This window comes from Monodelphis domestica, chromosome 7 (assembly GCF_027887165.1).
Source record: "Monodelphis domestica isolate mMonDom1 chromosome 7, mMonDom1.pri, whole genome shotgun sequence".
Lineage (NCBI taxonomy): Eukaryota > Metazoa > Chordata > Mammalia > Didelphimorphia > Didelphidae > Monodelphis > Monodelphis domestica.
In genome coordinates, this window is record NC_077233.1 from 81,181,867 (window position 1) to 81,195,038 (window position 13,172).

The window sequence follows — 13,172 nt, forward strand, 5'->3', positions numbered from 1 at the left end:
TTTATTAATTAGATTCAATTTATATATTTAGTGTAAATTTATATAATTAGTGTAAATCTGCTAAGTACCTAATGAAGTTTCAAAAAGCTGAAAAGATAGAGTTTATAGTCATCATTTTTATTCTTTTAATAAATATAAGTAATTCCGTATTTAAGTATGGGAATATGCCTGTTAAATATGTATCATCTCTGTTTAACACTATAGCACAGAAACATTTAGGGATTTGCCCATAGGCAGTCATATTGCTATAGTAAATATTGTAGCCTACAGTCAAAACCAAGTCTCTTGACCTTCTTGTATAATAGTATCTGTACTGAACCTTGTAGCCAATAGTGATGGTCGTGGTGGTGGTAGCAGCAGGAATTCTAATAATGTATAGTAGAAATTATAAAATTATGCTTAATATTCTTTACATATCTACCAACAGTCCTATTTTTCACTTGTTTTTATCTAACTCAATATGGATTTTTTTCTGATCCAGGTACACATGCTAAATTCCACTTGACAAACAGACCATGTCTTTGAGATGATCCGTGTTAGAATCAAATACTTCATTCTATAGATGAAGATAATATTATGATTGAAAGACATCTTAGAAATAATCTAGTTCAGTCTATTCCTATACTGGAATCCCCTCCAAATCATCCCAGTGATGGTCCAAGCTCTGTTTGAAGACCTACAAATAGGGGGGAGCTTTCTCCCTAATAACCAGGACCCAAACCACTTGATGGAAAGCTCAAATTGATAGGAAGTATTCCTTGAATTAATGAAAATCTTTGAACTTTTTAAAATTTCCATTGTCTTGCATTTTGTGGCCAGGAAGAAAAAAGCTGCCCCTTAGGATAGCAAGGAACATGAGCTTGGACAGCCCTTGGGAGAGAGTGGAGGTGGAAGGGCCTGGTGTGTTATGGTCTTGGTGTCACCAGGAGACAGATGCAACTGAAGGACTGAACAACAACTAGAAGCAATAGGAAACCACTTGAGTTTATGGAATAGAAAAGTGATGCAATTGAGCCTGCACTTTAGGGATATCAATTTAGTGCCTGACTGGAGAGTAGAATATGGTGGAGAGAGACTTGGGGCAAGAAGACACACCCTTAGGCTGTTGTAATAGTCCAGATGTGATATGATGAGGGCCTGCACCAGTGAGGACCTTTCTCCGTTCTTCAATCCTCAAGGACCTTTCATAACATAATAATGGAGTTATAGACCTAGAGTTGAGGGACCTCAAAGTTCATATAGTCTAATACTTTCCTTTCAAAATTGAGACACTGAGGCCCAGCTAGATGAGTAAATTACTTAAACTCAGAAAGATAAAAACTGAATTCATGACTACTGACCCCAATGTAAGTATTCTTTCCACTAAACCATTAATTTTTTTTCCATATTACACATTGATATAATTTTAATATTTGTTTTCTGACATTATGCAATCTATATTCTCTCCTGCCTTCCTGGCCATCCTCCCTCCCCAAGAAGTCAGGTAATATGATATAGGCGGCACATATATTATCATATAAAATAACATATAGCTTACACTAGAGAAAAAATCATGGAGAAAATAAAGTGAAGAATGGTATGCTTCAATCTTCATTCAGGCTCAGTTTGCTCCGTCTATGTTGGTGGATAGCCTTTTCCCTCATGTGTCCCTTGCAGTTGCCTGCATCCTTGTCCTTGTTGATAATGCTTATGTCATTTATAGACAATCATACATTATTGTTGTTACTGTGTAACATGTTGTCCTAGAAATTGGGTTCACTTATCAGAGATATTACAAAGGGTATATTATTCAGATATCAGTGTGTTGGGTAAGGTAGGCTCCCTCTGTGGTCACATCCAACTCTGGGACTTGACATTTTTGTTCATGGCAATAATGAGTGTTTAATCTGTCAGTACTCTGTCATTCTATCTGTCTGTCTAGCTAGAATTTTTAACTTATGTCTTGCCTATAATTTTCAACTGGCCCACTGATTTGGTGCTTCCATCTCCTCTGCATGGACTTAACACTTATGGACCCTCATCTTCATCCTGACTGGCACCTATTAGCTTGTAAAGTTCCTTTTAAGACTGCTTTTGCCCTCAGGTATGTTTCTAAAAGTCAAAGTCCTACTCTGTTCAGTCCTATTCGACCCTATATACGTAGCCTAGAACCCTGTTTGGCATCAGAATATTTCTGGCTTTTCTGATTGTTTGCCAAGGTCGCTTATTGTAATCAGATGATGTGCTTGGATATTTTATTTTTATAGGTATTCTAATCTGTTAAGAGACAGCTAGTGGTACAGTGGATAGAGTATCAAGTCTGGAGTCAGGCAGATATGAGTTCAAATGTAACCTCATATACTTAGTAGCTATACTACCCTACAGAAGTCACTTAACCTTGTTTGTAGTTTCCTCATCTATAAAATGAATTCGATGAGAAAATGGTAAACCACCCTAGTACCTTTCTAAGAAAACCCCAAAAGGGGTCACAAATATTTGGACACAACTGAAAGTGACTAAACAATAATTTTAATATGTAAAATGATGCTCGAGGTAGATTTACAAGGGAGGAGAGGGCAGAACATTTTTATTCCAGATATAATTCCATGTGTAAATTAGTCTCCTTTACTTGTCTGCCATGTTTAGAAGTGCTCTAAAGTTTTTAGGTCCCAATTTATGTCCAAATAACGTTTAGTGTTTTGGTAGATTAGGAAAAGCCACTTGGGTGGAGTGGGGGAAGAAGCTAGTATCCCAGGGGTGCTATCTGACTTGGCAATGTGGATACAAAACATGTGACCATTCTGAAAGTCACCAAGCAAGTCTGTATTTTTTACTTGATCAAATAAACAATGAGCATATCACATGTACATTTTACCATTTTTTTTTACTGGAAGGAACTTTTCTGATGTTAGAACAAAAAGCTTTGGCAGTGAGGTGTGCCACTACCCTAGCCATCATGAAATTCAACTTTATGAAATTGTTTGTCATATGTGTGTTCTTTAAGTCCTTTTTTTTTTTATCCTTGTATTCAAATGTGCAGTCTCTGTTCAGATCCTCATGAACATTGTGGTGGTGTAGTTCCTGGTCATGTCAGTCTGTCAGAAGAGTCCTAATCTCTATAATCCAGAGTCTTGGCAGAGGCTGGTACTCCTAGCCTTGGGCAAACATTGTATTTTGTGCAAAGACTTGAGTGTTAACCTTTATCAAGCTTCGAACTTGTTCCAACCCTTCATGTTGCACTTAAAACTGGCCACGGTCGCCTGGGAAGGCTTCCACAATTACACATGCAGAGCTGAGCTTTCTTTCTAAAATGAAGCATGTGTTTGCTAAGTCCAGAAGAGAGAAATAGACATTGGTGAAGACCTCCTTCTGAAAGGGTGCTAACCCTTCCTGAGAAACTCTCCGACAGTTAGCTTAGTTTCTCAATATTTGATTTGGTGCTCTGAGGTCTCCTGACAGAAGCTGTGGATTTATCGGGTATGACTTTATTCTTTGTATATTTGATCTGTGTCTGGATCCTACTTGCTTCTCTGTTCCTCTGTTTGACTAATTCCTCATCTGTTCTATGTCCTATGACAACTTGAAGCAGGAAAAGCTCTTTTAACTGACTTGAACACAGCATTAGGCACTGCATTGGTCTTCACTTCTCAGGAGTCAGTTTCCTCTCTGTTCCCAGAATGGCTTCTGGCTTATCAAAAGAGGCTTACCTTTTAAGTATGGTGGGGCACTTAAAATATTAGCTTCAGTTAACGTGTAAGTTTACCCTCACTCTGATAATATTTCCTTTTTCTGGGGGTGGGGAGAGGGTAGGTAAACTAGGAGTTTTGAGTTCCTGATACCATATGGCACCAGGGCTCAAGCCAACATAACTCCTAATGTTTTTGTGTGATTTTTTGAATATTATTATTATGTTACATTAATTGAGCAATTAATGTTGCAAGTCACAGAGCTGAGCCCTTTGGGAAATAAGATAAAATAGAGATTGATTCATTCTTTGATGAACTTACAGAATGGTAAGGAAGGTAATATATGCACATGAAACGATAGTATGTAAACAAAATGAGACATAGTAAGAAGACAAGCAAAGTGTTGTTAGGTTATAGAGTAGGAGAAAATTGCTCTGATTTGGAGGTATTGGTTTGTAGGGGAGCTGTACACTTTTAGAATATGGGTAGGGTTTTGACAGGAAGATAAGGGCACATGTCTGGACCAAACTGAGGGATCAATATAAACAAAGGCATAGGGATAGGCCAGTATAGCCATGTTCTAGTAATGTTGACTAACCTAGACTATATATGTTTGAAAAGGGCTAATAGGACATAAGCAGGCAGAGACACAGAAAAGTGGGTTAAACTCTTTCGTTAAAACCCTTGAATGGCAGGCTTAGGCGTTTGGACTATTTTTTTGCCCCCTTCAGTGGGAAATAGGGAACTAATAAAGTATGTTGAGGGAGGGTATAATGTGATTTGAGTTATACTTTAGAATGGCTACTACTAAAGTGGATGTGCAGGACCAATTTAGAGGAGGGTGAGAATGGAGGCAGGAACCAGATAGGTGTCTGTTTTGATAGTGCAGGTGGAACAAAAAGGACCTGAGGTAGTATGGTGATGTGGGGAATGGAAGTAAAAGGAAGGGTTGGATTGGAGAGCCATTTAGGATCCAGGATAGACTAGAATCAATGACTAATGAGGGATAGAGATTGGGTGACTGGAAGCATTCTAATCCAAAGGCAGAACAGACTGAAAAAAAATGAGGTCTAAAGCAAATGACATAAGAATTATTCCATCTTAATGGAATATACAAAACAAGCCTATTTCATGGCTTTTCACACCTAAATCCTGCTTGTTTAATTAAAAAATTAAAATATTGATTATACAAATAATACTAGCTTGCATTTACTTACTGCTTTAAGGTTGGTAAAAGGTTTTACATATGCAATTTCATGAATTAGAAGCAGTTATTATTTCCATTTTACAGATAAAGTAACAGAGGCTGGAAAACGTCAAGATGCCCTATCCAGGACTACAGTAGGAAATGTCTAGACAGCATTTGAGCTTAGATCTTCCTGACCCTAAATCCAGCACCTTGCCTATAGACCAGTTGTTCTCCAAAGTGAAGCATCCTGAATGACTTATTTGGTTTTCCAGTTTGGTAAAGCTACAGCCCTAAGTTCACTATTAAAACAGATCTATCAAGTTTGTCAAATGCATGACTGCTTCTTCATAGAACTTTATGTCTAGCAGGAATCTTTCAGACCTTCTAATCCAGATCCTTTGTCTTAGAGTGGCAATAACTGAGATCCAAGAGAGTAGTACAGGTTCATATAGTTTTTACCCCTGACCAAGCTGATATCTCATTTTGTTTGTTTTAGTGTGTGTGTGTGGGGAGTTACTGTAACTCTTGAAGAATAAGTATCACAATGCACTTGGGTTGATTGTATCTTTTTTCCTTTTCATTTCACAGCCTAACAACGCTGATGTATCTGGCCACGTAACCAGAGCAGTAAGTAGTCTTTCTTCTTTGATTAATGTGGCTTTGATTGCATTGTGTGTTGGGCTAGTGTTTTAGTGGATTGTTTTTTTTTTCTTTTTTTTCTGATAGTTTTCGTTATTTCAGCACTAGTAGGCCCAGTACTTAGAGAAGAGGAGAGAAACACTCAACATTTTCAGATGATGCTAGGGTCTTCAGTATCAGTTCAGATACTTTCTTGAAATTTGTTTTTTCCATAGAAGAAATGATGTTTAGTGAATTTCTGTAACTGTAAGTTCAGATATTCAATTGAATAATTGGAATTGGCAATTTTTTCTTTAAAAAGAGTGTTATCTCATACTTTGTTACATTGAATAATTCTTTTGAAATAATTGGTTTAGTCAAAGTCTGATCCAGCCTGATTTTAGGTATTTTGAATTTTATTTTTGTGTGACCACGGGCAAGTTACTTAAGCTCTGCCTGACCTCAGTTTCCTCCTTTGTGAAGTGGGCATATTTTAGTACTCATTTCCCAGGAATGTTGTGAGGATAAAATGATCCTCTATTTGTAAAGTGTTTTGAAAACATTTAGGTGCTAAACTAATTCTATTTTATGACTTCAACATTTGAGTTTTCAGGGACTACCATGTTAGCATACTTTGATTTTCCTGTTATCATTAATATATTTAGATACTCAATAATAATGCTCCAAAGAATAAGAAAGGACATTTGGCCAAAAACTGTTTAATTCATTTTATTTCTTGGTTAAATGGGGAAGTTGACATTATTGTTATCATGAAGTACTATGGAGCATCGTAGTGGAGGAATCTGCAGTCAACCTTAAGTCCTGACTCTATCTCTCATTAGATCTTTGAACAAAGGCAAAAATAATTTCCCTTTTCTTCATGCTAACTTTTTCAACCACAAAACTGCAGTTATACTTCTTTTATTACTTATCTCATAGCTTGAGTTATTTATATTTTATTTGACTATATCATTATTAAATTTTTATTTAATTTTATTTTATCTATTAGCTTTTAAAAATAATTTTTATTTCATAAAGATCAATATTCTCTCCCTTTCTCCTCCCTCCCTTCTCATCCCATGTAGAAAACAAGAAAGAACAAACCCATCATTAGAAACATGAATAGTCAATCAAAATACATTCTCTCATTGGCCATGTCCAAAGAAATTACCTCATAGTTTTGGAGGGTTTTTATGCTTCATTACATTTTTAATCAGAGAAGGCACTTTGTCAACCATAAAGCTCTATATAACTGTAAGTTGTTATGGCTGTTGTTACAACAAAGCAGATGTTTTGGGAAAACAATTATGTTTTTTAATGTGTAACTTTGTCATGCCAGTTTGGAAGCCATTTCATGAAGGACACATAACTTGTAGTGGATATAACATGGAATGCCTTATTATAATTTACTGATAATCTACCTAGATCAACTTTAGGAATGACATATTTGTATTGTTACTTATTTTAGGAAATATTAGATAATAATTGTCTCTTTATTATTTTCTTCTTGCTTAAATGATATACTCCTTCTCCTAGCAAGCATTTATATAGTTTTGCAAAGTTTTCAAAATGATTTCCAAAAATTGTCTCATTTTATCCTCACTACAGCTCTGAACAGTAAGTGCTGCTACTATCCTGATTTTAGAGATGAGAAAACTGAGGTTGAGAGAGGTTAAGTAACTTGTCTAAAGCCATGCAGCTAGTAAATATCTTCAGTGGGTTTTTAACTCATATTTTCCTTATTCTAAATCCTGGACTCTTACCCACTGTGCCACCTAGCTACCATGAAAACTGGATACCTTTGAAAGGAAAAAAATGGTAGAATTTGTTTGTGTTAACATACACTGGATACCTTTCCAACCTATTAGTGAACACTGATGTTTCCCTAGGTCCTGAAGTCTTTGTAGATATCTCCTTTTGTCAATGCTACTTTATTAGTGTCTCCTTTGATTAAATGAAATTTGATTAAAACACACACAAATCCATGGCACTATCTTAAGTATACCAGAAGATTCTGAAGAGCACCAGAAATTAGGAAGTTCCTGCAGAAGTGGGTTTCCAATGAGAATTCTTCATTCCTATAAGCCAGGGACTGGATGCTAAGCAGAATTTCAGGCCCAGCTATTTAAATGCTGCTTCTTTTAATTAGTTGTAGTCTTTGGGTTCTCAGAAATCTCTTTCATGACTCTAGTTTACCTGAAATGTTAAAATTAAACACACAGCTTGTATGTCAAGTGAGTAACCATTTATTAAGTATTGATATATGTTCAGCCCTTTATAAAGAGCTGGCAATACAGAAAACATCAAAGACATATTTCTTGCCCTCTATGAGCTCATATTTTAATGGGAGAGAAAATGTAGACAACTATGATATTTGTCATATGTTGTAAGGTAATCTCAGTGAGAAGTCATGAGAAGTTGGAAGTAATGGAAAAGGCCAGGCAATAAGTGCTTTATGAATGAATGATATAGAAGTGCCAATAGCCCCTCTGTTGCTCAGTTATTTATATAATGATTACTGTCAGAGTTTAAGCCTGAAATGGAAATTAACTTGTTCTTTTTATATTTGTTCTTTCCTTTCTCATTTTTATTTAAATTTAATAAATGTCTCAACAAAGACTAATTTCTTTGCAAATATAGGCACCTCAGTTTGATTAACATATGGTTAGTTCTAGAGATTCCCATCTGGGCTGTTTTTGGTGCAGCCTCATGCCTTTCTGGGAATTGGATGGAGAGCAGCTGTTGTATTTACAGGAAGCCACAAGCTTCCTGACTTGGCAGAGTGTCACCTCTCTGTAAAACCTTTACCTTAACATAGTGTTGCATTGTCTACTCATGAGAGAGATATGCAGGGTAAAGATGGAAATACATAGTACTGAATGAGCAAAAATGAAAATGAAAACTTCTAGGAGTATTCCTGGCCTTGGGTAAAGGTATTTTCACTCTTTATATAATAGATAAGAAGATAAGTATAGTGGTTTTCTAGTTCCTAATTTCTATGGGCTAGTTCCTCATCCATAGAATGAGGGATTGGGTTTAGAAACAAATCAAGGTCATTTTCATCTCTGAGATTTTGGGATTTTCAAGTGAATCATGTGATTATCTTCATGGCTTGGTCAATCCTTCATTTGTTTGACTGGCATGATTAGTCATTAGATGGCATATTAAAATGGAAGAGATCTCAGATATCAGCTCTTAACAACTCCTTCATTTTTCACATGAGGAAACTGTGATCCCAGAAGTCAAATGACTAGCCCCCCCCCCACCCCCCAATTCACATTAAAGATCTGTCCACTACAACATACTTCTTTTCAATGTTCCCATTAATGTGCTCATGCCTCATTTCTATGTAACAATGAAGCATAGAGTACAATTTGGTTGGGGACACGAAATCGGTATTTGGGTAGAAAAGAATAAATTCTGGACTACCTAAATAAATACCACCTTAGGATTCCATGAAGTAACATCACCATCTTGTGGACATTTAGCATATTTTTGCCATCAATTGTTAAAAACACTCCATCTTTGAACTTTTCTTTTTTTACAACTTTAGGCACAAAAGACAAAATCCCTATCTGGATTTTACATTACAGGTCCATGGAAAAGAAAGAACTCTTGAATTAGCCCTCATTTTCAGGTTTCCAGTACATATTACATAATAAGAAAGTTTTGGCTAGAATCCTGCTCTGTCTCTCTTATTTTTTTTATTCCATTTTCTTCACTTCAAGGAATTTCTAAGAATCACCCACAAGAAGTTAGTTGTTAGAGGCCAATTTCCCTAAGGAGAAAACAAACAAACAGAATTCTCATCATCATCTAGATCCTTGTTGGCAAACCTTTGGCCCTCATGCCAGTGAGCTGGAGAGGGATGCTCCCTTTCCCTTCTCCACACCCACCTGAGGACATTTCTTACATGATCCACCCTGCTTCCCAACAGTGCATTGGGAGTGCTTCCTTCCTCCCCTGCATGGGATAAGGCTGGGGCCTCACATGTGGCCTGAGGGTTGTAGTTTGGGCACTCAGTCTCGAAGGTCTCTAAAAGATTCATATTGCAGATTAAGATCCTTGATCTAGATCAGTAATGGTGAACCTCTTAGAGACCTCAGAGACCACATCACAGCATATTACAATAAAGGAATACTGCTAGGAAGGTAATTGGTGTTTTGCATTCAAACATTACAAATGTATACTCATGCATTATATATGTATTATATATTATTGAATATATAAGTATATTATATATTACATACATTTGTTTACACATTTTTTACTTTTTTAAATTTTAATTAGAGTCTTTTTTTCCCCCTAAAGCTTTATCTTTTGTCTTAGAATCAATATGAAGTATCTGTTCCATATCAGAAGCATGGTAAGGGCTAGGCAATTGGAATTGGACTGCCGCTAGAATTCTTAAACAAAAATTATTATATTGCATAGAAGAGTATATTCACATGCATAAACTTTTGACAAAATACATTTCTGGTGGCTAGCCTCTTTTTAAAAAAATGTGGACATTGATTCTTCCTATTCTATTATCAGATCTGTTTTCCCCCTGAAACATTAGTGTAAAAATGTACATTAAGTAATATTTAGGGAATTTCTTGGTTTTAGAGGTATTGTCTGTAGGCTTTTATAAGCTTTTTATATTTGTGTGTATATGTGTGTGTATATATTATCTCCCTAAGATCTAGTTTTAATATAAGTAACTGAAAAGTAATAAATCTTATCCTGTATTGAATCATTTTTATTACTAAGCTATTGATTATCTCTGGTTGCTATTGGATTCTGTAAACAAATAGTAAACTAAAGCTTTTATTCTTTTTAACTTCCCTACCTGTAGCATTCCGTGACCAATTTCTGTAGTTACTGCACATCTCTTCTAAACTATGCATAATATGTTATTTGCAGGTTATATATTCATTGATATACTTCATTCACTGGAAGTTTATTCATCATCTACTCTGTAAACTGCATTGTGTCAAATACAAAGATGAGTAAAATGCAGTCAATTTAAAAGTCTTCCTAATGTAGTATATTCCTAACATTTAATAATGTAATTTGAATCTTGTGTGTTGAATAGCCATTTAAGAGTTCACTTTGAAACTCAGCTTGAGGACAGAGGTAGTTTGAGTTCCATTTTTATCTTTGTGTTTCTAGCACCTGGCATAGTATATATCTTGTTGGTCAAGTGGAGAATTTTAACTGAGATTCTTCTCCTCTCCCTTATATTTATTTCCCCCTAACCTTTTAAAAAGGCTGTTATCAGTTTCACTATCCCTATCCCCTTTTGTTGACATCTTAATTTTTTTGTATCCAACATCCTCACCATTCCTCTCCATACAATCAATATCCTTCCCACTGATGCTTTGAAGAAATCCAAAGAAAAATTTGGGACTACTTTATGAGTAATAAGCTGAGTAATAATAAACTGGAAATATTTTAGTTTTGTCCTAATAGTCCTTAACATTTAGCATAGTATCTGAATGATGGTAAGCAATTAATTAATACTTGTTAAAATGAATTAAAAAGAACAGTTACATTTTAGAGGTGTGGGCAGCACTCAGACATAGTCAATTCAATCTCCTTTATTTTACTTATGAAGACATTCCGCCTCAAAGAGGTTAAGTGACATGCCCAAGGTTACTATAAGGAGACAGATCTTCCTAAGCTGAGTAGGCAAGCATACATGTAGATACATGGCTCTACTAAGTTTGTCTAATCTAAGTAGAGGCATTATTCATGTTTTGAATACAATAGTTAATCTTCTCACTATAAACACTTGATATTATAGAAATTATAATTGAATCACTATTTAATGTACTTTATTTGTTAATGTTTAATTTTAACACTCCTTTTAAAAATCACCCTGGCCAAAATTAATAATACATCCTGCTATTTATTATGGATTTTAAAGTGCTGAAGTGAGGGTGAAGAAGAGGGGAGGAATTTATTGCAAAATTGCATTGCAAAATATTTTGATCCTGTGTCAGATTTGTTGTGCTAGTATGAATTATGGGATCAGTAATATATTCATTTGATTACAACATCACATTTTTGTAAGATCTGTTCAGTGCTACTTTAGGTCAAATTCAAGGGACTGCCCAAGTATTGCAGAATTTTTTTTCTTTTGGAATAGAGGGCAAAGATTTGGAAAGTAATATATACTGTTTGAATTCAGTAGGTCTTTGTTTAGAAACTGGACTTAATTTATTGAGCAGAGGGTTGTGTTGTGACAGAATTTGCTCTAATTGACAAAATATTTTTACTTATTGACATAATGTTTTTTAAAGCCAAGTTATAGACATAAAAAGGTACCCCTGAAAAATTAACTTTTCTGTCTTAGGATTTTATTTTTATTCAGAGTGATTTTTAGAAATGAATAAACAAACAAATTTAGAAAATGGAAAATGAAATATGGACACTGGCTCTAATTTAATGACATTTTCTAGTAATATAATGTTTTATATTTGATCACCATATTCTTCTTCCTCCTAGGTCAAGGATAATGATTTAATAGTGAGGAAAGTAAACTTTCATCTTTTCTTTGGCTCATCTCTTAAGTACCTTCACCCCCCTTTTATTTGAATTTTGTGATTTTCTTGACTACTATTTAAAGGAATACTATTAGGACTGGAAGTAAATTTTATGCATGTGCTTTTTCTTCTTCCTATCAAAATTTTGTAAGAGAGCATTATAATATACAATAATAAATCTATGATTCTAGAATACTCACTGAGAGATGTAATTCACAGAGACATTTAAATACAACCTAGAATTCAGTTGATATTCATTCATTCAATTAAGAAATGGATCAAGAAATCCTGCGATGTGTAGGATATTATGCTCAGAACCTTGGCTTAAGGTTCAAATGAGATTCATTCTCTTTATGTTCTGGTGTTCTCTCTCTCTCTTTCTCTCTCTCTCTCTCTCTCTCTCTCTCTCTCTCTCTCTCTCTCTCTCTCTCTCTCTCTCTTCTCTCTCTCTCTCTCTCTCTCTCTTTCTCTCTCTCCCTCTCTCTCTCTCTCTTTATAAATCATTGAGCCACTATATAAATCCAACTGATAGTATTATAGGCCTTTAGTTAGAAAGGACCTTAACTATCAACTAATACAATTTTTATTTTAAAGATGATGAAACTGAGATGCAGAGGCAAAGTGACTTTCTCAGTTGCACAAGCAGCATTAGTAGAACCTACATTTGAACTCAGCTCCTTGAATCCAAAGACTTTCTTTCCACTGTACTACAGAGTATAATGATGATTTTTTCTTTCCTCCTAATATAATAATAATAATACTGATATTATAATTCATTTTAAAGTTTGTAAATTGTTTTTACATATATTATCACATCTGAGATTTACTATGACTCCTTGAGACAATTACATCTACATTCTTTATCTTTTCCTACTATATGAGACATATTTGCAGTTTGCCTTCTCCCTAATATTTAATTGGTGTTAAATACCATGAAATAATTCAGAGTAACATCTTTATGGTTGGCCCCTGAGGTTAATATTTTTTACTCAAATAGTTTTTTCTTGACAAACTCCTCTTTTTAGTTATTTGATCCAGAGACTGACAACTAGTCATACAATTAGTTCCTTGATTGAATTGCAATAGATGCAATGCCCAGCCACACATATGAGAAAAGCTAGTTAGTTGATGATGTAAAAACTGTGGTTCCTTTAGGCAAACTATTCATGC

The 13,172-nt window shown here is 35.0% G+C and overlaps 1 protein-coding gene across 12 annotated transcripts in view; it reads left to right on the forward strand.

Moving 5' to 3' along the window:
• Positions 1-13,172, forward strand: part of TNS3 (tensin 3) — a 481,975-nt gene that overhangs the window by 267,778 nt on the left and 201,025 nt on the right. For 9 of the 12 annotated variants that reach the window (XM_007500437.3, XM_056804865.1, XM_056804871.1 and 6 more), the window contains one exon: positions 5,443-5,481. The exons of 2 other annotated variants lie outside the window; for them this stretch is intronic. In XM_007500437.3, coding sequence (XP_007500499.2) covers positions 5,443-5,481 — 39 coding nt within the window. Of the gene's footprint in view, positions 1-3,263; positions 3,457-5,442; positions 5,482-13,172 lie in introns of those variants that run through there. One more of the 12 variants, XM_001379850.5, reaches the window with a different exon arrangement.